Below are 23,362 nucleotides of genomic sequence, written 5' to 3' on the forward strand. Positions count from 1 at the left end.
GTGAGCCGCTTGCCAGAGGTTGCCGACCTCTGTGTCAGCATGTCTGATTAAATAAGTAACACACTCTGAGATCATATGAGATGAAGACTACTTCTCCCTAAAACACAGCCTGCTCTATAGTCCTGCTACAATTGAACCCTGATCACTGACATCATGCCATTCAAAGCACCCTCTACACTAGCAAAAAGGTGTGTATTTAAAACATGATAGCTAACATGTGACAGCTAACATGTTTAAAAACCCTAGTGTAGACAGGACAAGTTATAGTGTGGACACATTAGCTAGTCAAGGTGAGCTCTAGGGGAGAGTCTATATTGAGGACATTCCCTGAGTGGTGTACATACCATCAGTGCTGCTGTGGGAAGCATTCATTTCCATAGCTTTTTTGGCCAGCAACTATATGGATTTCTGAGGAGATCTTGCTGCCTCTAGCAGCTGCTCCCCTGCTCTGCCCTAACCATGTGGCCATACCCCTGAAATCATGCATATCTCCAGTCAACCATAGCTCCCTCCAAGAGGCTGGCACTGGCTTAGGGCTGGAGGAAGTCAACTAGTTACCAATCTCTTCCACCCATGCTTCCTGACCACATTTGGCAGGTGAACATGCTCGTTCCCTTCCATTATGTCACAGAAGAGAGGAGGAGGCCCAGTGTGCTGCTCAGAGCTCTCCATCTGCAAGAAGGAGCTGTATGGAGCTGAATTTTGAGGGCAGGAGAAGAGGCTGTGGTGTTGACATCTTCATAGTCTTCTAGGGCCTAATCTAAAGACCTGATCACAAGTCAATAAAAAGATTTCCCCCCGATTTCAATGGGCTTTGGATCAGGTTCTCAGTGAGCAGGGGTTATTTAATTGAGCTGAGCAGCCATTTTATATATTGAAATAACCTAACAAGGCTGTATGTTTTGTTTGAGTCCAAGCCTCCACTTTTAATATAACTTTCTGTGTCTTTTTCACAGCAGGTGGACTATCATTAACACTTTATTTATAAGCATATATCAAATTATTTGATGAACACTGAGCAGGTGAATCCTGTATTTATTGTGTCTCTGTTTAGCTGATTTAAGCAACAATATCAAAGTGTATCAGTGAGCAGCTATACCAGGGCCAAAACATTTATTTTGTTTACTTTGGTTGTGAGTTGGGTGACTATATTTCCCAAAGATAAAATGGAACACCACCAGCTGCTCACCCGAGGGCACCTCCATGCCGTTGCCTGTCGCTGTAATCCTGTCACCACTTGCTGCGCGCCAGGCTGTTGCTCGGTTGCTGAACCCTGCTGGAACCAAGTTGCTCCCCTGCGCAATGCAGAGTCCCCTATTCATGCTGGAACACTGCTGCCCCCACAGCCCTGCCTCCCCGCTGTGGGGGTCTGGCATCTCCGCTCACCCCTTCCACACCGCACCCCAGTTTTTTGACAAGAGTGGGCCTTTGTCCTGTTTGCTCTTGCCAACTGATCAAGTCAGAACATGGGACAAATGCCTAATTGGGGAAAAAAGTCAGGACAGGGCTTAGAAAAGGGACCGTCCTGGCCAAAATGGGACATATGGTCACTTTACTTGTGAGGGGCAAGTGTTCTAACCAAGAGCTGTCACCCTCAGAGGCTACTTGTTCTAACAGGGGAGAGGGGTCAAACTTCGTTGACTCTAATAGATTAACAGGATACAGACTGATTAATATCTTATAGCTTGACTCCTCGCCACACCAGCAGAATCATCACTTGTCCATTGGGGACAAATGAGCATAATCAGATAGCATCAGACTTGGATACAATCAAAAATGTCAAACACAAAGCAAACAGTAGCACTTTGAAGCATTTCAGGAAACGAAGGAGTTTCCCCATCCATCTATTTAATTTGTGTCCTGCAAAGTCTATGCAGCTGACGCATTAAAATGCACTTTACCTCTAAAAATGCCACCTTCTTACTAAGCAGCTATGCTACTTATGTGCATTCAGAATCTGATAATAACAGTGATGAAAATGAGCTTTCACTGCTTTTTATTCTGCTGCTTTGTTCTGCAGAGTCAACACAGTCGAGAGAGTGAGCTAAATTCTATTCATCACCATCAGAATCGTTTAAGTTCTAAATCAGTTACCTCTGTGCAACTGAGGGCGTCATTTGAAGACAAGGGGTTAGCAGAGACTTGATCATGGTAATGGTCCCTTCTGGCCTTCAGATGTATGAATTTTAGCCTACCACTGAACTGTGCTTCATTTACAGGGATATCACTCATTTTAATCCCAAAGATTCTTGCACTCTGTGCACATGTGGTGTCCTCTCATTTTTATTGTTGAAATTGTTTGCATCAGAAATAAAGAATTGTGACAGGGAGGTTTGAGAGAGCATTAATTTCACTACACGAATGGTTCTTACAACATGGTAAATGTCCGGCATTACTAATTTTAGTGTGTTCCCATTTGGGGTCTGTGTATATCTTGGACTTTTATGTCTTCAACCAGACCCTGACTTCCTTAGGACTAGCTGGTTTCTAGATGTTGTGGGCCAGATCCCCCAGATAGTGTAAATCAGATTAATTCTATTGAAGTTCCAATGGAACTGTGGTGATTTCCACCAGGTGGTGATCGGGGCTGTACACTTCTCACTGCCCACTAGTGCCCCGTATTCTTGTGTGATTCAGGTTTTCTGAAGAATCTCCTGGAGCAAGTATTTCCAGAAATGGCAGCTTACGGGTAAAAGAGAACATGGGAATTTTCTTCAAAAGTGCTTAAATCCTATTTTCAAAAGTGACTTAAAAGTCCAAGTCTCATTGAAAGTAAATCAGACTTAGGCTCCTAAATGCCCAAGTCATTTTTAAAAATGGGATGTAAGGGCAGACATTAAAGATATTCTGGTTCCTAGAGATGCAAATAGATGCCTAGTGGGATTTTCTAAGGTGGCTAGGTTGGGAGTTAGGCACTTGTACCCAGAACCTCAAAGGTATTTAGGTGCGTAACTAAATTCTATGGGAGTTAGTCAAAGGTATTTAGGCACCTACCTGAGCCTTAGGCATATGCACCAACATTCCACTTTCCCCAAGTGTGCTTGACTCCCACTCTGCCCCAGGCCCTGCCCCTGCTCCTGCTCCACCCATTCCCCCAAGGCTCCTCCCCACCCCAACTCCTCCAGCCCCCATTCTGCCCCCTCCCCTGAGCGTGCCCCACCCTTGCTCCTCCCCCTCCTGAACGCTGCTAAACAGCTGATCGGCAGTGGGTGGGAGGGCTGCGGGGAAGGGGGAGGAGCAGATCAATGGGGTTGCTGGTGTGCGCTGAGCACCCACTATTTTTTTTTCTCCGTGGGTACTCCAGCCCCAGAGCAGCCACAGACTTGGTGTCTATGGCCCTAGGTGCTTTTGAGATCCTACTAGGTACCTATTTACATCTGTAGGTACCTAAAAACCTTTGCTAATCTGGCCCTAACTACCTAAGTGACTTTTGAAAATGGAACTTGGGCTTCTGAGTCACTTTGGTGCTTTTGAAAATTTTACCCTTTCAGCTTTTTGCAGCAACTGGATTCATTCTGTCTTCACTCCAAACACCTCTCTGGGTGTGAAAGTCACTGTGAAAATAATGTAAATGTTACAGCAGAGTTTCTGAAATTATGCTGATATTTAACCTGCTGGCACCAAATCCCACCCCAGACAGTTTGTAGCAAAATGAATAGCACTTTACAGGGATTAGTGGCTTATTAACCGTTCCTTTGGCACTTGCTGTAATTACATGAATCATAGTGCTCTCTGCTTAGGTTTGGTAATATGAGCGGGCACACTATATCATTTTATAGCAACTCCATTGCAATTTAGCATTAATGTTCACCTGTTGCAAAGACTTACAGCAATTCCTTTTCATTCTGTCTGTCCTGATACTTCTTGATACTTCTTTTGATAAAGCCATTCAATCCTGTGCATTTTCCAGATTGAACATAAGATCGAGAGCTCTCTATTTCAAACATATATGGCTCGTAGCACCCTCTATTGGTTCTTATTACAACAGCAATTGATTTCCATGTATCCGGTGCAATCTACAACTTTGTGCAGCCAGTGCTGCAGCTGAAAAAATGAAAGAGGCCAATACAGAAAAAGACTAACATCAATGAAACAAGGGTAAATTTCTTCTAAAAGTGCCTAAATGACTTAGACTGAGTCCTATTTTCAGAGGTGACTTAGGCACTTAGCAGCCTCATTCTCATTAAAAGACAATGGGATGTAGGCTGAAAGTTAGTTAGGCACTTTTGACAATTGTGTCTCTAGACAATGAGAGGGAGATATTCAGAAGCACCTTTTAATTTTTTTTTTCAGTGGGAGCTGGAGCCCTAATTCTTTTGAAAATCCTAGTCTTCAGTGATTGCCACTATACAAAACACGAAGACAGATGGATAGATAGAGTTGATGAAGTAAGAGAGAACATCTACCTAATTTATTTAACTAAAACTCTAACTGAGCCCACTTCTTCTTTCACACTGGCTTTGCTCTGGTGTAATATCACTGATTTCAACAGAACTACTAATGGGGTGTCAGCTGTCAGAGAACCCCTAAAGAAGAGCTCTGTGGAACTCAAAAGCTCGTCTCTCTCACCAACAGAAGTTAGTCCAATAAAAAATATTTGCTAGCCCACCTTTTCTCTCAGAGAACCTTTTATTCTTTTTTATTAGATTGTCCTGAAAACCCTGTTTCTTATAAAAGCCAGAAAGAAAACAGTCATCACCTACCACCCGACCTGATAATTTAAGAACTTCTTTAATACTAATGAAAGGAGAAACCCCCTCAATAATAGTCACTATTAAACTCAAAATTAAAATAGGTAAGAGGAAAAAGGAGAAGAGCTTGATATCACGGAGTTTTGATAGGACCACCAATAAACAGGCCACCTACCTTAATATAAGAAAAACAGAAGTTTGGACCTAAACGTGAAACAATGGAAGACTTTAATTGACACTATCAAATGACAGGATAAAAAAGGAAGACTAAGATTAGAAAAGCATCAGCTGCAATATGTGATTAATACCATAAAGCTGCAGAAACTGACTGGTAGCAGGTCTCATTGATACAGTTTTAGGGACTTCTATAGGGCAATTTATAATTGTGTATTTTGTGTATATATATTTTGTGTTTTCACGTGTGCTGGCTGCATCTCATCTGTAACATCAAGTGATTAGACAGGATACCAGACATCAAAGTCCTGGACAAGAGCTGTAGGGCTAGCATTGAATCCCTAATTATACAGGTGCAACTTTACTGGGCTTGTACATATGGGTAATACACGCCTCCCACAGTCATATTTTATGGACAATAGAAAATGGGAGCATGTATGCTGGAAGGCCAATGAAAATGATATAAGGACACTCAAAGCTCATTTAAAAGCGGGCCACCTTGACCCCAGCACATGGAAAGCTGCTGCTAATAGATCAAGATTATGGCAGGCCTATTGGTCTGCAGTTAAAGCCGTTGAGAACAGCAGAACAGAAAAGCCAAAGAGAAGTGCGAGCCAAGAAATCAGGCTGTGTCAAAAATAAGTGAGCGTGTCTACCCGATGTGCAGATACATCTGCAGATCTTTCATTGACTGACTTATATTTGTGCTAAAAGACACACTGAAAAAAACTGTCTCTTGTGCATTGTCTACAGTGGGAGTCTCCAATATATACTAAATTCTCTCTGAATAAGTTGTAAAGCAAATTTTATAAGGTTTTTGTGATAAAAGAACGTATCTGTTAGTACCGTGAAAGAAAAACAAAGCCTACTCTTTATTTGTACCAGTAAGTAAGAGAAGAAAGAGAACAATTATATTCATTTTCTTATCAGACATGACACCACATTTTTCAGGATTAGCCAGACTAGGCTAAAAGAATGTCACGCATTAAATTGTAATGTGCACATATTTTGTATGCAATTTTCTCTAGGGGTGAATGGGAGCTGCTGGTTCTCAGCTCTTTGAAACTAGAGCTATAATTTTATTTAGATGTATAAACACAGATTTCAGAGCTACAACCGCATACCATATGAAAAACATGATTGGGTATTCCAGAAACCTGATCAAATATAGCCAGTGAGTTCTGTAACAAACTGAAATGCAGCAGTGCTGTCTTCTCTCTTTCTTTCCTTTCGCTCTCTTTCCCTAAAGAAAGATTCTAACACTCTCTAGTATATGTTCTGTTTTGATTTGTAATGGGCAAAAAAAAAGAAAAATGCTTCCACTCTTTCTCAGTCTGGCCACCTCCTACTACTTCCCCAGCCCCAAAGAGAACAGGGATTCCCTTGCAGTGAAGAATCCCCAAGATCTAGTCCTCTGTGTGGGCCCAGGGAGGAGGATAGAATGGGAGAGAAGGGAGAGGTCATGTGATCCTCTTTTCCTTTCCCCCACTCCTATAAGCCTTGGGGCTCAGTGATTTGGTCACTTGGTGACTCACCATGCCTTGAAATGGTTTTCTGACTCCAACATTGATGGAACGTTCTATACACTCAGATCACTGACAGGTTCCTGCGATTTTAACCTCACACTGACAAAGGCTTTTTGTGTAGTGGTCAGGTTAACGGGACTGTCCCTCAGATTGCTAATAACCTGTGTCCTGCACTGGGCATTGTATATTGATAGCTAAATGAAAAGAAAGAGAGGGGGGAAATCATTTATTTATTGGAAATATTGAGCATGTGTTTTAAAATTCAGTCAGGGATGAAGAAAAGTTTCTTAAAAAATATTAAATCTGTCATATTGGAAACTGAGATCTAAATTATACTCTTGAATGGGTCTCCCATTGATTTTAAACAAAGTCTTTCACCGCAATGACAATACATTTATTTCCAGACTGGTTTCCCAGAAGATTGTAGACACTCCATGTGCATTCAGCCTGAGGTGAAGTGTTTACTAAGAGTGACAGGTTTCAGAAGGGTAGCCATGTTAGTCTGTATCAGCAAAAACAACGAGGAATCCTTGTGGCACCTTAGAGACTAACACATTTATTTGCACATAAGCTTTCCTGGGCTAAAACGCACTTACTTCTATGTACATTGGCCAAACCGGACAGTCTCTGTGCAAAAGAATAAATGGACACAAATCTGACATCAAGAATTATAACATTCAAAAACCTGTAGAACAACACTTCAGTCTCCCTGGACACTCAATGATAGACTTAACAGTGGCAATTCTTCAACAAAAAAACTTCAAAACCAGACTCCAGCGAGGAACTCCAGAACTGGAATTAATTTGCAAACTGAACACCATCAAATTAGGCCTGAATATAGACTGGGAATGACTGGGTCACTACAAAAACTAATTTTCCCCCTGCTGGAACTCTCACCTTCTTGTTAACTGTTTGAAATGCGCCATCTTGATTACATTGGCCTCATTAGCACTACAGAAGTGATATTCCTTCCCTTGATATTCACCCCTTCTTGTCAACTGTTGAGAATAGCCCACTTCCACCTTAATTGAACTGGCTCGTTAGCACTGACTCCCCCACTTGGTAAGCCAACTTTTCATGCACTGCGTATTTATACCTGCCTGTATTTTTCCACTCCATGAATCTGATGAAGTGAGTTTTAGCCCAAGAAAGCTTATGCCCCAATAAATTTGTTATTCTTTAAGGTGCCACAAGGACTCCTCAAAATGAACACAAATCTGACATCAGGAATCATAACATTCAAAAACCAGCAGGAGAACACTTTAACCTGTCTGGTCACTCAATAACAGACCTGAGGGTGGCAATTTTGCAACAGAAAATCTTCAAAAACAGACACCAACGAGAAACTGCTGAACTCGAATTGATATGCAAATGAGATACAATCTATTTAGGCTTGAATAGAGACTGGGAATGGCTGAGCCATTACAGACATTGAGTCTATCTCCCCATGTAAGTATTCTCACACTTCTTATCAAACTGTCTGTACTGGGCTATCTTGATTATCATTTCAAAAGTTTTTTCTCTTACTTAATTGGCCTCTCAGAGTTGGTAAGACAACTCCCACCTTTTCAAGTTCTCTGTATGTGTATATATATCTCCTCACTATATGTTCCATTCTATGCATCTGATGAAGTGGGCTGTAGCCCACGAAAGCTTATGCTCAAATAAATTTGTTAGTCTCTAAGGTGCCACAAGTACTCCTGTTCTTTTTCCAGATACAGACTAACACGGCTGTTACTCTGAAACTTGTTGTTTTTGTTTACTAAGAGTGTGTCACAGAACATCAGTGATGCATTAGGTAAGCTTTTCCCAGTTGTGCAGTCTTATGGGAACCTCCAGACAGTCCTTAGTGGAGCTCTATCCATTAATAGAACTCATTATGCTTCATGTCCCCTACCTATGGGGACAGGGAAGGAAGTCTCCACTGCACTACAGCAACTTTACACTGTTATATCTAGTGCCAAGGAACAACAAGGGAGCCTAAGCCACACACTTCCCCCCAGCCTCAATCAGTGGGGAGACATTGGTTTTTACACAGGTGTAAGTAAGAGCTGGGAAGAAAGCAATACTGATTCTGCTGTGTTAGCTACTGCAGAATAAAAAGCAGCAGCAGCAATACTATTCTTAACCCAGGAGTTTAAAAAAAGCATTTTCAGGGGTTCATAATCCATGTTCTTTTGTTTTAGTGTAGTTCTGCACTGTGTCACCTTGCCTTCATCTTCATGCTTTTGAGTGGTATAGCCGCTTTTCTAAGTTTGCTTGTGTCACTTCTCAGGGCTCCTGCTCTCTGAGGCAGCAGGTCTTTCATACATTTTTTGTCTGCCTTTTTCTTCCTGGGGAAGTACAGTATGGTCACAGAACCCACTCCTGCTGTTCAAATGGGCCTGCTTTTCCATTACAACATTCATACAGGAATATCTGCTTATTAAAAAGGACGTCAGTCAGCATACCAGGAAGACAATTTTACAGGATCCATTGCTATTGTGTTTATGGCAGGCAGATGGTAGTGATTCCACCCCATTTCTGTGATAAGCAGAAGACGATTCAAAAGCTCATTTGAAATTGGCAACAAAACTAGTTTTTGTAAGAAATAGAAAGAAGTCAGATGCTTGCTGGAGATGGAAACCACCTTCTGAATAGTACTTTATAATATATTTTTTGTACATGAGCTATTATGGGGCTGTCCAAATTATCCTGATTTTCAAAGTTCAGTGTGTACCTTTTTCGTATGGACAAATACACTTCATAGAACCGTGCTACTGAATTACCTAGGGATGGAATCAATAGGGTTTTATGAAAATTAATTGGAATTCTGTGAAAATTACTCTGAGCCTACAGTGTCAAATTTAACAGAGAAATATGTTCTTTGTAGAGTTGTGGGGCTTTTCAGGGGATTGTTTGAGGAGTTGGTTTGTTTTACACCATTCTGTGGAATTCTGCAGCAGGGATAGAATTCTGTATTGGACTCTGTAAGCTGTTTTGAACCATCTTATGTTGTTTTGTATTAAATCCTACAGGGATTAAATTCATCCCCATGCAGAGGGCCTGCACAAGTTTTCTGCGCCACTAGAATCCTATTTTGAGGGCTTACGAGGGAATTCGTTGATACTGTACTTAGAAAATTGATGCTGGCCCTCAGCACGGGTGAATTTCACCCCACTGCTTTTCTACAAAGATACCCTAACAACATGTGCACCTAGACAGTTATTTTCTACTTATAATAGTGGTAAAATGTGTTTTTTCTTTTTCCAGAAGAGATGGCTGGAATATGGGAATAGACATGTCATCCCTTTTCTGTTTAAAAAATAAACCAACATTAATTGTCTCTCTCTCTCTCTCATCTTCTCATTTTGGAAAGAAGAGCCTGATCTAAAGCCCACTGAAGTAACAAAGACTCCTATGGACTTCAGTGGTCTTTGGACCAAACCCTCAAGAACATAAATTTTACTATAAATAGGTTTTTATACTATGCTCATCACCATGGATCTGAGCATCTCACCTCAGTAAGGGATGGGACTAACATTTGTCAGGTTGTTTTGTTCTCTCCTCCTTTCCCAAAAGGAGAGATGTTGCAGTAGAATATGTTGTTTGGGTAGGGGTTTTTATGGTATGTTTTTTGTTTTGGTCTCACTCAAGCCCATCTTTGTCTTCCAGAGGACAGAGTGAGATATGCTTTGTTTTTCTTCTGTGTTCTGTTTTATCAAAACAAGTAACTGATCATAAATCCTCCTGTGACTGATTTTTGCAGGTCGAGACTATGTACGGGACAAAGTCTGTCAAGAATTCAACAGCCTGGGGAAAGACAACTTCCGATCTCTGTATGTACCCCCCAGAACACTGAAGCATTGACTTTGATCCCAGGGTGCTAAGACACAGCACACAAACCAAGTTAAAGAAAATTATTATAAAAAGAAAAAATAATGTTAGAAGGTTTAACTATAATTAAATGGGGAGTCCTATTGATTTCAGTGGGACGACTCACATGAATAAAGTTAAACACCTGCATGTTTGCAGGATCAGGGCTTTATACTGTAAGTTGTTTGTCTGCCTTGAATTTTCACAAGAAATTAATTACCTAAATCCTATTGCATTTTAATGGAATGTGGGTGCTTAGCTCCCTTAGGATTTGAAAATCCCAGCCTTCTACTTCAGTGGCAGTGACTCTCTGACTCCAGCTACACTGCTATTTTTAGCAAGCTAGGTGGAGCAGTACTAGCACCTGTCTATGTGAGCTGGGAAACACGCTTCCAGCTGCAGTTTAGATGTACCCTTAGACATTTAACTGCCTGATCTGCAGCAACTATCAGTGCTTAGGCATGTATGTGACATCAGATGTATCCATAGATAATTATAGGAGGAAATCCGTGTCCACAATTACTTCTGGCTGCAAAGCTGTGGGAGCAAACTGGAAGCCTGGATACAGGCATGCTGAAAATAAGGCTCTGCGGCCATAGCACAGATTCCAATGACATTTAAAGAAGTCAAAATGTTGCTTTAAAAGAAAACGCTCATTCTTATTTCAGACCCAGAGCTGCTGTTCTTCATATAAAACTTGTAACTGCAGTCGGACAGATTTATGTCAACAGGGTTTCAGTGAAAAGTAAACACTTCCCCAAATTTGCCATGAGATCTTTGCCTCCTGTTTGTTCTCAGAGCAATCATCATGAACAGCAAGAAATTCTCCAATGCCACCTTTGAAGAGATCAGTCACCTTGTGAAAGAGGTGGTCTCCCTGGCAGAAACATGTTGTGTCAAAGGGGCCGACCCCAACTGCTATGAAATTGGGGTAAGTCATGCTCTATAGAATCATGGTATCTTAAACACAATGCATTTATTAAAGAAAAGAGCTTCTAACAATAGATAGACAAAACAAACCAGTTTCCATACAGCTTTGGTCTCAGCTTTTTCTTCCGTGTCTACCAGGCCCCATCCTGTATGATGACAAAGGAGATCCATTCCAATTTAGGCTTAAATAGTTTCTTGTAGCATTTATTTTGTACATTTTAAGACAATGCTAATTACCAGCTATGAATGACCTCTTCTGGGGAGAGGGAAATTTTTTCCAAGTCTCTGATCTCTGCTATGTTCTTCTCCTTTTTTTCTCCACTCTCTTGTTGTCAGTCACTATTTTTATACCCTATTCCGTAGCTTGGCGCAGACTCAGTCACCAAGTTGGTTCAACTGTGAAGTTGTCCATTCTAAACCCCTGACTAAACATTTTTAGGCACAAATCACAATAATTAACCCAAACGAAAACATTTTTGCTTATCTTGCTAAGACTTGTCTTACTGATATCATCCGTTCTCTACTGTTGGTCCCACTGGCTCGTTCCAGTTGTTTTAATCTTACTTGTCTGTTTTTGTGGCCTTGGGTTTTTGCTTGTCAGCTTGTCTTGGAAGCACCTTAAAATTAACAATTCCCTCATGACGTTCTGTTTCACTTTGCTAATTACACAGACCACAGTTTTACAAAGCAAGACACAGAAATCAGGTTTCAGAGTTTATACAACCCTGAAGTTTTTCCAGCTACATTCAGGAATGCTGCATCAGCAGAGAGACACACACAAATTCCTTTCTATTGTCTTATAGTACTACATATAATATTCATGTCTCTAACATTATTTAGTATCTATATATTTGGCTGACAATTAATTATGCAGTTTCCCAAGAGCACTATCTGGAATTCTGAATGGCATACAGAGGCATCTACTGGCTGAATAATATATTGCACATAACCATATCATTACATGCTTACCAGAGAGAGACAATGTGATGCTTCCAATTTATGTACAGTTATGTATATGCAATGTTGTTTACATTCCAATGAAAGTTTCAGGTGAAAATGGTGGAGAAGTCTGGGGGGAGGTGGATACGAACGGAAGCATCTTGAAATTAATTTAAAAGGTAATGCTGACTATGGCTGAAAGGTGGTGGGGTTTGTCTGTTCAGTGTGTACACGTAACTCTTATTAATATTAATGGGATTTAATAGAGCTGGGATCCAGCTGCAAAAATCAGGTCTGGATCCAAATTTCAAGCAGCTTGTTCTGTGATGGTGGTTAAGAGTCACAGAAAGGGTAAAATTTTCCTGGAATTAGGGAAATGGTATTATCCCTAAAGTTACTGTGACCCCTCTTTTCTCCAACCCTATGCTTCACTTCAGAACTCCTGCCTAGAACCTGCCGCTGGCACCTTGCCACATATTTAAAGGAACAATACACATACCCTCATGTTGCCAAAAGATTGGGGTATCCTGATCTAAGCTTTTGGGTTGGGGCCATCTCTATTTTTTATTTTTGGCAAGTCACTGTCCCACCTTGTGCCTCAGTTTCCCCATCAGTACTATAAGGATAATCATTGTGACCTCCTCTGTAAAGTGCTTTGAGATCTAAAAATGAGAAGTGCTATATAAGAAATAATGTTGTTATATAGTGCCAGTGGCTAAGCAGTTTTACAAATCATATTCAGAGTATGGATGAGGAGCCCCAGAAAAGATTGGGCCACATTTCCTGAGCACAGATCACTGTTCTGTTTTAATTGTTTCTGGGGAACTAAAAATGTTGGTATGACTGATATCTAACAGACCAATTCCTCATGGAAACAGAGTGGCCCACTTCTGCCAACTTAAATACCCATTTCTGGAATCACACCTGCCTCTTTCCTCTTCAGACCAGCTCCATCTTGCCAGCACCAAGCCTGAGTGACAGACTGGGCATGGGCCTGTGCACAGATGTGGGTGAGGAATCTTCATACTCTCACCCCAGGCCCAGAAGAGCTGCAGACACACTATGTGGAGGCTACTTCCGCTATGTGGCTAAGTAGCTCTCCATGCCAGTTACATGCTCCTAACATGGGACAGAGAATTGAAGGACCATGAATGGCAGATCATCTGCTTCCACCTCCTCCACAGGCCTGCTCTCACCTGTCTGTGCCCTACAGCCTCCTTGGCTCCATGCACTACAGCCCCCCAAATCCTACCTTTCCCTTCTACAGCAGACACTAAGCAACACAACCACATCCACTTTGAGCTACAGCCTGCAGTCTTCTCACTTAAAACAAGTCAATAGGAGTTTTGTCTTCATCAGGGCTCCAGAATCCACCCCTTTCTACAGTGATTACCATTAAAAAGGGAATACTTTCCCACAGTTACCACAGCCTGGTGTCTGAAATGCTGCAGGTATCTTCTAATCTAAGATAGCCGTGTGGTCAGAGAAGGTAAACGCTGACTTCCTAACACAGCCACTGTGGTTCTCGTTCTCCTCTTTTCTTGCTTTGCATTGGAGCCCCCACTACTTTTGGTGCTTACTTTATGCATTAAGCAATTGAGTTTTTTACTGCTGATAGTGTGAGATGTTTGGGTCAGATACCTTTTAATGCATGTTTTGTGTTATCTCCTTCTGAGAAACACCTTGAACAGAAGCTGGCTTTACAAAAGTCAGAACTTGGCCAGAGCTACAGTGCTTAATAAGTGGTTAAGCAAGATGGTTAACAAAATTCTCACACAACTCATTCATCTCTCCCCTACCTCCCCCCAAAAAATTATCTTGTCCCTCTTCTCACCAGAAAATGAATAGCAGAAGGGGAAATCTCATGTTACTAAGACTATATTACATTGACAAAGTATATTGTGGTACATTCATGGGTATGCAATGAATTACTAAATAACGTGGCCCCAATAAACTCCATAAGTGACTGGGAGGGGTTGCAGCCAGCACAGAGGAACAAGGTAATGACACTGTGGTTCTGTACAACATACCAGTGCTTATGTCCTCAAGATGAGGTATCACCAGCCCAGCCCACCACAGAGCTCCTCCACAGAGCCCGCTTCTTTGAGCTGTGTGCAGAAATGGATTTCACCTATAGACAGGGGCAATGTTTTACTTAAAGAATGTGAAAACTATAATTACTGCTAGACTGAGAACTTGGACATTAATGTTCCCTCATTTCCTTTCCTTCTGTTCCACCCTGCCCCAGTCTTCAGCGCTGTCTGCCAAGTCCTGCGATGAAAACGCTCCTTATCCTGATCACCCAGGGATTGCGGCTTGCTGTACCCACCAAGGGTTAGAGCGAAAGCTCTGTCTGGCTGCCTTGCACCAACCGCCCAGAGAGTTCCCTACATACATGGAGCCATCGAATGAAGAACTCTGTGAGGCCTTCAAGAAGGACCCCCAGGATTTTGCAGATAGGTAAGTGTAACCCACACACTTCCGGGGTGAGGTGTTCTGTCCCATCTAGTGGTACCAAGACCACTGAGAGAGAGAGAGAGAGAGAGGGGGAGATAGATAGATTAATGAGTTTGCTCAAGTGCTTTAACTAACAGCCAGTTGACTTGTAGCTCATGCAGTAGAGGCTCATATTTTAAACTTCAGAGGCCCCAGGTTCAATCCCGCCCACCGCTGTCTGTCGGTGTCGCATAAACACTAAGAGTTTAGCTTATGAACTTTACACATCTTGAATGTATCCTGAGAACAACATTAAATTCCTTAATTTCAAACAAATTCATTCACTAGTCAACTAGTCATATTCTGTTTTTTCTGTCTGACGAATGGTTGGGATGCAGACAAGTGTAAACGGGGCTTAAGCACTGGAAAGAAGTTTATCTTATGTGCTTTATTGTCTCTGGCTTCTGCATGGATACACAAGGCTGCAAGGGTACAAAGAACCTTTCTCCCCTACCCACTATGTGTGCCAAGCACCAGAGTTAGAACCACAGTCCCTGGGGACGTGCTCCACTCATCATGGGGCAGAAAGGACCATGGCTTAGCTTAATAAAATATTACATGGTGTAACAATAACGTTCTTAAAGACAATGTGGTAGGAGTGTCCTTCTGGGCGCTGTGCAATCTGAAGAGTCTCCATGGTGCCTCTCAGCAATGCAGTTTTTAGAGTATCTTCTGCTTGGATGGTAGTAGTTGGGGGTCAGAAGTCATCATGAAAGGCTGCGTGTGTCTTGGTTCATGAAGTTAGGGCTATTGTTTGTTCTGACTCATGTGGTGGAGAGATGGTGGGAAAAGTAAGGGGGGTTGGGGAAGCAGAGAGCTCTTTCTAGATCCTGGATCTCTGAATTATTGTTGCATTCCTGGGTTCTCCTGAGGGACTAACATGGAGACTGAAGGTCCGATATTCAAAGGTGTTTAGGTACTTAAACCTGAAGATAGGCACCTAATACAAAAGAATTGCAATGCCTAGTGGAGTCCGGTATCTATCTCCCATTGAAATGAATGGGAGATAGGCCCCTAAACCACGTAGACATTTTTATAAATTCTGCTAGACACCTGTCTCCATCTTTAAACCCTAATATCTGGCCCTGAATCTCTCTGTAGAGATTGATAGTAACATTTCTTTTTAGATGCTTTAGAGAGAGATTTTCAAAGGTACAACAATGATTTAATCACACAACTCCCACTTACTATCAAAAGTATGTGATTGTCTTTGCAAATCTCTCTGCAAATCTCTCCCTAGACACATCGATGTGCGAATGAATTGTCTGATGTTAAGTACCCAAGTTTGCCAACTTTGGACTTGCGCTGCTGTTTATTGTTAGATTTATGAATGCATTTACTTTTATGATTCCTTTCCTTCTCCTGGCACCAGCTGCTTAATAATCTGAGAAAATGTAACCAAACTACAAGATAAAGTGTCCAGCGTGATTGCCTGTCAAGGAAGCAACTGTCTCATGCTCCAGGGGTAAAACAGAGATCCGTTAACTCTGACATTTCACCCAAGCAAAACCAGGGAGAACTTGGAGCTTGTGTACTAAATTTAGGGCCACCTCTGTGTGGGTGCACAGCTAGGCTGGGGAGCGGATGCATCCCTGTAACACAGAGAAAGCAGCAATAATATGGCAGTAAGTTGTGTGGGAGAGGCAGTTAGAACTATGGCCCGCACTCACCGGCCTCCAGTGGATAGGAAGGGACATGACCATAGCTCCCCTGTTGGCATTATGCTTTATACGATCATAATGTCTCCCTCCCTATGACTTAGGCACTACAGAGTCTCTCCTCTGTCGTCTCATGCATTCCGTTGATGCACAGGGCCATGACCTAGCTCCACGTATTTATCTTTTCTTGCTAGCCCACCTAATTCGCTCAGCGGGCTTAGCAGATGCCAGGCATGACAAAAATGCAATTTATTAAACCATTTATTAATTTATCTGAAACTAATCAGGAAGCTATTAAACCAGCCAATGTAATATTTTAATACCATGACAGTGATGAAGACTCTGTCAGGTCAGGCTGACCTCACAAACTGTACTGATCATCAAATAATCCATATGAAGAAACAAACTTGCTGAAGTATTTCTGTTCTGATCTCTGTTAGTGGAGCAGTGATTCATTCATATGGGTTTAAGCTCATTTTTGTGAACTGGTTTATATGGGCAGACTGCTATATGTTCGTGGCTTCCACCATTTTAAAAAAATGGAAAATAGCATATATTACACTTGCAAAAACACTGGGGTGGGATTTTCAGAAGCCCAGAAGGGAGTCAGGTGCCCAATTCTTTGAACGTTATTGACTTTCTTTAGGAATTAGGTGTCAGATCCCTTTAGATGTTTTTGAAAATCCTTCTGAGTTAACAAATCCTTCAGCCAAGTCCTGTCTCTTTTCTAGGTTTACGCATGAGTATTCCAGTAACTATGGTCAAGCCCCACTGCCTGTATTAGTGGGTTCTATAAAGAGTTATTTGTCCATGGTTGGGACTTGCTGCATTTCACCAAGCCCTACTGTGTGCTTCTTGAAAGAGGTAAGTGTGTCCCTCCTTCACTTGCTTCCTGCCAACTTCTACAGCAAAACAAGTCTAAAACATTTTTTAAAAAGTTGTCTCTTCTATCAGTTCTTTAATCTTGATACAGTCCCTATCCCAGTGGCATGGTGGTGTGTGTGTAAAATGCAGCACCATGCATCATAAATTATACGTACTGAATAGAACAGTGGTTCAGGGTGTCATTTGGAAGACTACCAAAGGATGTAGCAATTCAGTCCTGGCATCCACTGACTTTTAATGATGACTAAGCGGTGTGGCTCTCGTCAGTTTTGCTCCATGAGGAAGCAAGGGAACATTTGCTCCGCATTTGATCCCCCGGGGTTTGCACTCCTTTAATATGTACTACTTGAAGTCAAACCCCAATACTCCAAATGAAACTCAGCTAAAACCATTAAGTTACACATCAGGACCTTGCTAAATCATTAATTTTGATAGAAAATCTAAATTTGTCCAAAGTCTACTCCATATGTTTCACTGTGAACATTTCACACAACTCTCATCGTCTTACCAGCTGTCACTAAGATGCTGCCACACATGATGAAAATGAGCTCAATAAGGGGTTTGGTTGCAGCATAATCAAAAAATATCTCTCTTATGTAAACCTCAATCTTGTTACACTCAGAATTGTCTTTGAAGAAGCTCAAATGTGAAATTGCATAACTACTAACTGTCGTCTGTAACCTACCATTTAAATTAGTTTCTGTACCAGATGACGGGAGAATAGCTAATGTGACACCAATTTTTAAAAAGGGCTCCAGAGGTGATCCCAGCAATTACAGGCCTGTAAGCCTGACTTTGGTACCAGGCAAACTGGTTGAAACTATAATAAAGAACAATATTGTCAGACATATAGACGAACATAATTTTGTTGAGGAAGACTCAACATGGTTTTAGTAAAGGGAAATTATGCCTCACCAATCTACTAGAATTCTTTGAGGGGGTCAACAAGCAAGTGGACCAAGGGGATCCAGTGGATACAGTGTAGTTAGATTTTCAGAAAGCCTTTGACAAGGTCCCTCACCAAAGGCACTCGTGCAAAGTAGGGTGCCATGGGATAAGAGGGAAGGTTCTCTCATGGATTGATAATTGGTTAAAAGATAGGAAACAAAGGATAGGTATAAATGGTCAGTTTTCAGAATGGAGAGATTTAAATAGTGGTGTCCCCCAGAGATCTGTTCTAGGACCAGTCCAATTCAACATATTCATATATGGTCTGGAAAAAGGGGTAAACAATGAGATGGCAAAATTTGCAGATGATACAAAATTACTAAAGATAGTTGAGACCCAGGCAGACTGTGAAGGGCTACAAAAGGGTCTCTCAAAATTGGGTGACTGGGCTACAAAATGGCAGATGAAATTTCAAGTTGATAAATGAAAAGAAATGCACATTGAAAAGCATAATCCCAGCTGTATATAAAAAATGATGGGATCTAAATTAGCTGTTACCACTCAAGAAAGAGATCTTGGAGTCATTGTGGATAGTTCTCTGAAAACATCCACTCAATGAGCAGTAGCAGTCAAAAAAAATGAATAGAATGTTGGGAATAATTAAGAAAGGGATAGATAATAGGACAGAAAATATCATGTTGCCTCCATATAAATCTGTGGTATGCCCACATGTTGAATACTGTGTGCAGATGTGGTTGCCCCACTTCAAAAAAGATATATTGGAATTGGAAAAGATTCAGAAAAGGGCAACAAAAATTATTAAAGGCATGGAACAACTTCCCTATCAGGAGAGACTAATAAGACTGGGACTTTTCAGGTTTGAAAAAAGATGGCTCAGGGGAGTTATGATTAAGGTCTATAAAATCATAACTGGTGTAGACACAGTAGATAAGGAAGTATTGTTTACTACTTCTCATAACACAAGAGGTAGGGGTCACCAAATGAAATTAATAGGCAGCAGGTTTAAAACAAATAAAAGGAAGTATTTCTTCACACAATGCACAGTCAACCTGTGGAACTCTTTGCCGGAGGATGTTGTGAAGGCCAAGACCATAACAGGGTTCAAAAAAGACCTAGATAAATTCATGGAGGATAGGTCCATCAATGGCTATTAGCAGGGATGGGCAAGGATGGTGTCTTTAGCCTCTGTTTGCCAGAGGCTAGGAATGAGTGACAGGGGATGGATCACTTGATGATTACCTATTCTGTTCATTTCCTCTGAGGCACCTGGCACTGGTGTTACCAGATGTGCCAGTTACTTTGGGCTATGCTCATTTATTCGGGTTACTCTTCAGGGGGTGGGGATTCTGTAATGTGCTGCTTGTGTCACTTGTGTGTTCATATGGAGCTCTACTCCTTCCTTCTGCAAGTCCCCTCCCAATGGAGCTACCCTGCAGGACCTTGGTTCCCCAGGGCTGGGTTCCTCCAGCCCCAAAATCAGATGAAAACACGTAGACACACACACACTAACAAAGCAAGTCTGAGTGGACCGGGTCAATCAGACTCTCAAGCTGACCCACTTATATGTCCTTGTACTCAATCGGCTGGGTCAAGCAGCACTTTCAAGCTGCCACCCTTATATGCCCCAGGTTCAGCACATCCCTATCCGCACATTCACATTACAATTGTTCTGGTAGTAACCCACTTGATGAGCAAACCCCACAGTATTTTGGGGTGCTACAGGGATCTTTAGCTTAGGTAAAAGAAATGTTGCAGCATAGCAAATGGGGAAGCCAAAAACACAAAAGAATAAAGTTCAGAGAGGTGGGCCACACATTAAACAAGATATAGCCGAATAGCGTAGAGTCTTTCTGTGAGAGATCTATTGCTATGGAGATTCTCTGTAATACTCTCCACAATCCTTTAAGGGAAACTATGAGAGCATGCAAAATCATTTCCTTGGTGGAGAGAGCGAGCTAGGAAATTAGTGAGGAGGGAGAGAAGTTTAGTGTGCCACTGGTACCAGAAAGGGGGTTTGCTCTGAATCCACCTCCATAGACGGTCTCACTGTGCAGTTCAGGAAGATCTCATTTAGGGTCTGTAGTTTTTATTTGGTTTCCTAGCATCACCATGCACCCAGATTGGAATAGGGTTTGCTGCTAATGCAGTGGAGGCAGGTGCACCGATTCTCTTTGCTTTCAGCCTGTAGGGAAATTAAGTAAACATCACAAACATGATGTTCATTTCCTACTAAGTGGCAGCTGCTAATCATCACTCCAGTCATTTCCAGCAACCTGGAAAACTATTTTGTATGTTGAGAGCCCATTAGTTCCATTTAGCTGTTTGAAAAGAGGGGAGGAAGCAAAGACAACCAAACTATTGAATTAAAGGGATCCATAAGAAGGGATTTAGTGGCAATTCTGAAGTTGACAGTTTCACTTGCTCAGTATTAGACATTTGGAGACAAACCCTCTGCTAGTGTAAATTAGCATTGTCTTATGGACCTCAGCGGCACTGTGCCATTCCACACACCAGCTGAGGATCTAGCGTGCGATGGTTAGCAAGCCAGAAAGAGATTATAAACAATTATAGCTGAAACAGGAATATTTCCAAAGCTGAAGTACCAAACAGAAAAGTGTCTATTATTCATGAGAACAGATAATATCATTTAGCTCTGGCATGCCATGCAATGTATTTATTGCAGCCATGTGCAGGCAGATTTGCCTAAGAACAAGGAGTTCTAGTCTTTAGCTAGCAGATGGAGCCATGGCACATGAAGGCGTAAAATCCAAGAACAAGGGGAGCAGGTTTGAAGCATTTACTGCAGTAGTTTCCAAACTTTAGCAAATGGAGAACAATTTCCCTATTCAAAGGAGTTGCACAAATCTGTCTTCATGGTGTTCTGATGGTGCTTTGTGATGTGTGTGATGCAACGCTGCTTCAGTCTGTCCCACTTCTGGCTGCTGGGAAGGAAGAGTCATATCTTTATTCTCTCTCTCTGCCTGTTGAGTGTTGTTTCCACTCTCACCTGAGAGAGAAGAAAGGTTGGAAAATGGATTTCAGTGGGTCTGATGCTATCAGAGTCGCTTGTTTAGAGTTCCCTGCTCTGGATGAAACATGCATGTAAGTGAGACGGGAAGGATAGCTCAGTGGTTTGAGCATTGGCCTGCTAAACCCAGAGTTGTGAGTTCAATCCTTGAGGGGGTCATTTAGGGATCTGGGGTAAAGATCTGTTTGGAGATTGGCCCTGCTTTGAGCAGAGGGTTGGACTAGATGACTTCCTAAGGTCCCTTCTAATTCTGTGATTCTAATATTGAGCAGCACTCCTATAACTAGCACAGCACAAGCTCCCAGTCCAGAGCCACAGGTGGAGGATCACTGCTGTGAGCTTCTCAACATGGAGATCAGGATCTCCAGGGCTGGAGAATCACAGACTAGTGAGAGGGGATCACATACTGCTAAATAGTAAAGCAGGCCTGACTAGATGAAAGACAGCCCTGGTAGGGAAGCAGAGGTCCCAGTCTGTAAAAGATAGAGAATCACCCCTCTGGAGGATACTGATCTTAAGAGAAAGGAAGTAAGTTTGCAATTCTAAATAAAGAGATTCAGAAGTTAAAAGCCACTTTTGAAAAGGAGTGAATTACTAGGAAGGGAAATGCAAATAACTGAGAACTGCCAAGTTCACATATTCAGACCTGCATTTCTGACACTCCTCAGGACAGAGAAGAGGGCAGCAGTTTGTCAGCATTGCAACCAGTAAAAAGGGTATCCATGACAGAAAGAAGGGCCTCCAGTTGGAGTACCCAAGGTGACAGGACATCTTACATGAGCCTAAGGACTATATAAATATCTCCTTGATCCATCACAAAACTGAAGGACCACAAATGATAGCCCAGGGGTTCTCAAACTGGGAGTCGCAAGGTTATTACATGGTGAGTCACGAGCTGTCAGCCTCCATCCCAAACCCCGCTTTGCCTCCAGCATTTATAATGGTGTTAAATATATAAAAAAGTGTTTTTAATTTATAAGGGGGGGGGGTCGCACTCAGAGGTTTGCTATGTGAAAGGGGTCACCAGTACAAAAGTTTGAGAACCACTGTGATAGTGGACATCTAGGAAAACTGTGTGTCATTTCAGCATTGCTTTGCAGCATTGCTTAGTACTGAACACGACTGAGAGTTAATGGGGATATTTAGACTCATTTAGGATAATAAACCGAATGACACGCTGACTGATAGGAATGCTCCCGTAGACTGCAAGTAAAGGAATCGATCTGTGCCTAATGCAGTTCTTCTCCTTTCTGTTCCAGAGATTAGAAAGAAAGACTCTATCCATACTCACCACCATGTCAAACAGAATTTGTTCCCGCTATGCAGTATATGGGAAGGAAAAATCAAAGTTCAGGTACAAAGGCAATACTATGTGTTCAGAAGGGAAGGTGTTTCATATTTGAATTTCCTGTTTACTGTAAAATTGTAATAAGATTCAGCAGGATTTGAAAAATAAGTGCACTATTGTATTCTGTGGAAAAGTCCTGTATTTGGTAGAGGTACAAAGCAACCAATCTAACCTATTACCATTCTTTTGTAGTATGTCAGAGCTGTGAAATCCTTGTTTAGATGGGCTCTCATTCAGCCCAAGATTATTTCAACTGGCATGGCTAGAGATCTGTCTTGTATATGGTTGGTGGAGTCTCATATCTGATTAGAAGGCTGATCAAGAGGCATATACTGTTTCTAATCTGTAGAGATGAGAGAGTAGATTGGACTTTCGGCTTTGTAGTGGCATTGCGGACAGGCGGGGTGTTGTTTGTGTACTGAACACAGAGAGCAAGATATTAATGTTCTGGGCTCTTGACTAGTGCCGGACGGTGGGATAACATAAGAGTACAAGAGTGAATCAAGGATAAAGGTGGCAAGTGCTCATGGATACTCTTGGTTTCAGAATTAAATTTGGGTATGGAGCTATGCCTCTGGATTTCCCAACTCCAGCTATTTAGGCCAACATCTTCAAATGAGATGTCTCAGGTTTGGCCCTGTAATTAATGTGCTGCTTTTCAGAGATGCTGAGCATCCATATGGAATCACAAGTGCTCAGCGCCTCTGAAAATCAAGACCACTTATTTAAATACTTACACAGGGAGAGAAGTACCTAAATTTAGGCACTCATGCTTGAAGAAATTGGTCTCTTTCCCAACTACACTGTTTTAATGAGATTATTTTTGTTTAAGGTATGCACCTTGAACAAGAGTTCACCGGGGTTCAACCCTCTCTGGCGCGGAGGGGAGCCATGCCGGCTCACTACACACCGATGGGTCCGGG

The 23,362-nt window shown here is 41.9% G+C and overlaps 1 protein-coding gene across 1 annotated transcript in view; it reads left to right on the plus strand.

Moving 5' to 3' along the window:
* Positions 1-23,362, plus strand: part of GC (GC vitamin D binding protein) — a 92,780-nt gene that overhangs the window by 46,306 nt on the left and 23,112 nt on the right. Inside the window, exons 2-6 of the mRNA XM_075066360.1 lie at positions 10,140-10,209; positions 11,045-11,177; positions 14,364-14,575; positions 17,001-17,133; positions 22,351-22,445. Coding sequence (XP_074922461.1) covers positions 10,140-10,209; positions 11,045-11,177; positions 14,364-14,575; positions 17,001-17,133; positions 22,351-22,445 — 643 coding nt within the window. The remainder of the gene's footprint in view (positions 1-10,139; positions 10,210-11,044; positions 11,178-14,363; positions 14,576-17,000; positions 17,134-22,350; positions 22,446-23,362) is intronic.

This window comes from Chelonoidis abingdonii, chromosome 5, assembly GCF_003597395.2.
Source record: "Chelonoidis abingdonii isolate Lonesome George chromosome 5, CheloAbing_2.0, whole genome shotgun sequence".
Taxonomy (NCBI): Eukaryota; Metazoa; Chordata; order Testudines; family Testudinidae; genus Chelonoidis; species Chelonoidis abingdonii.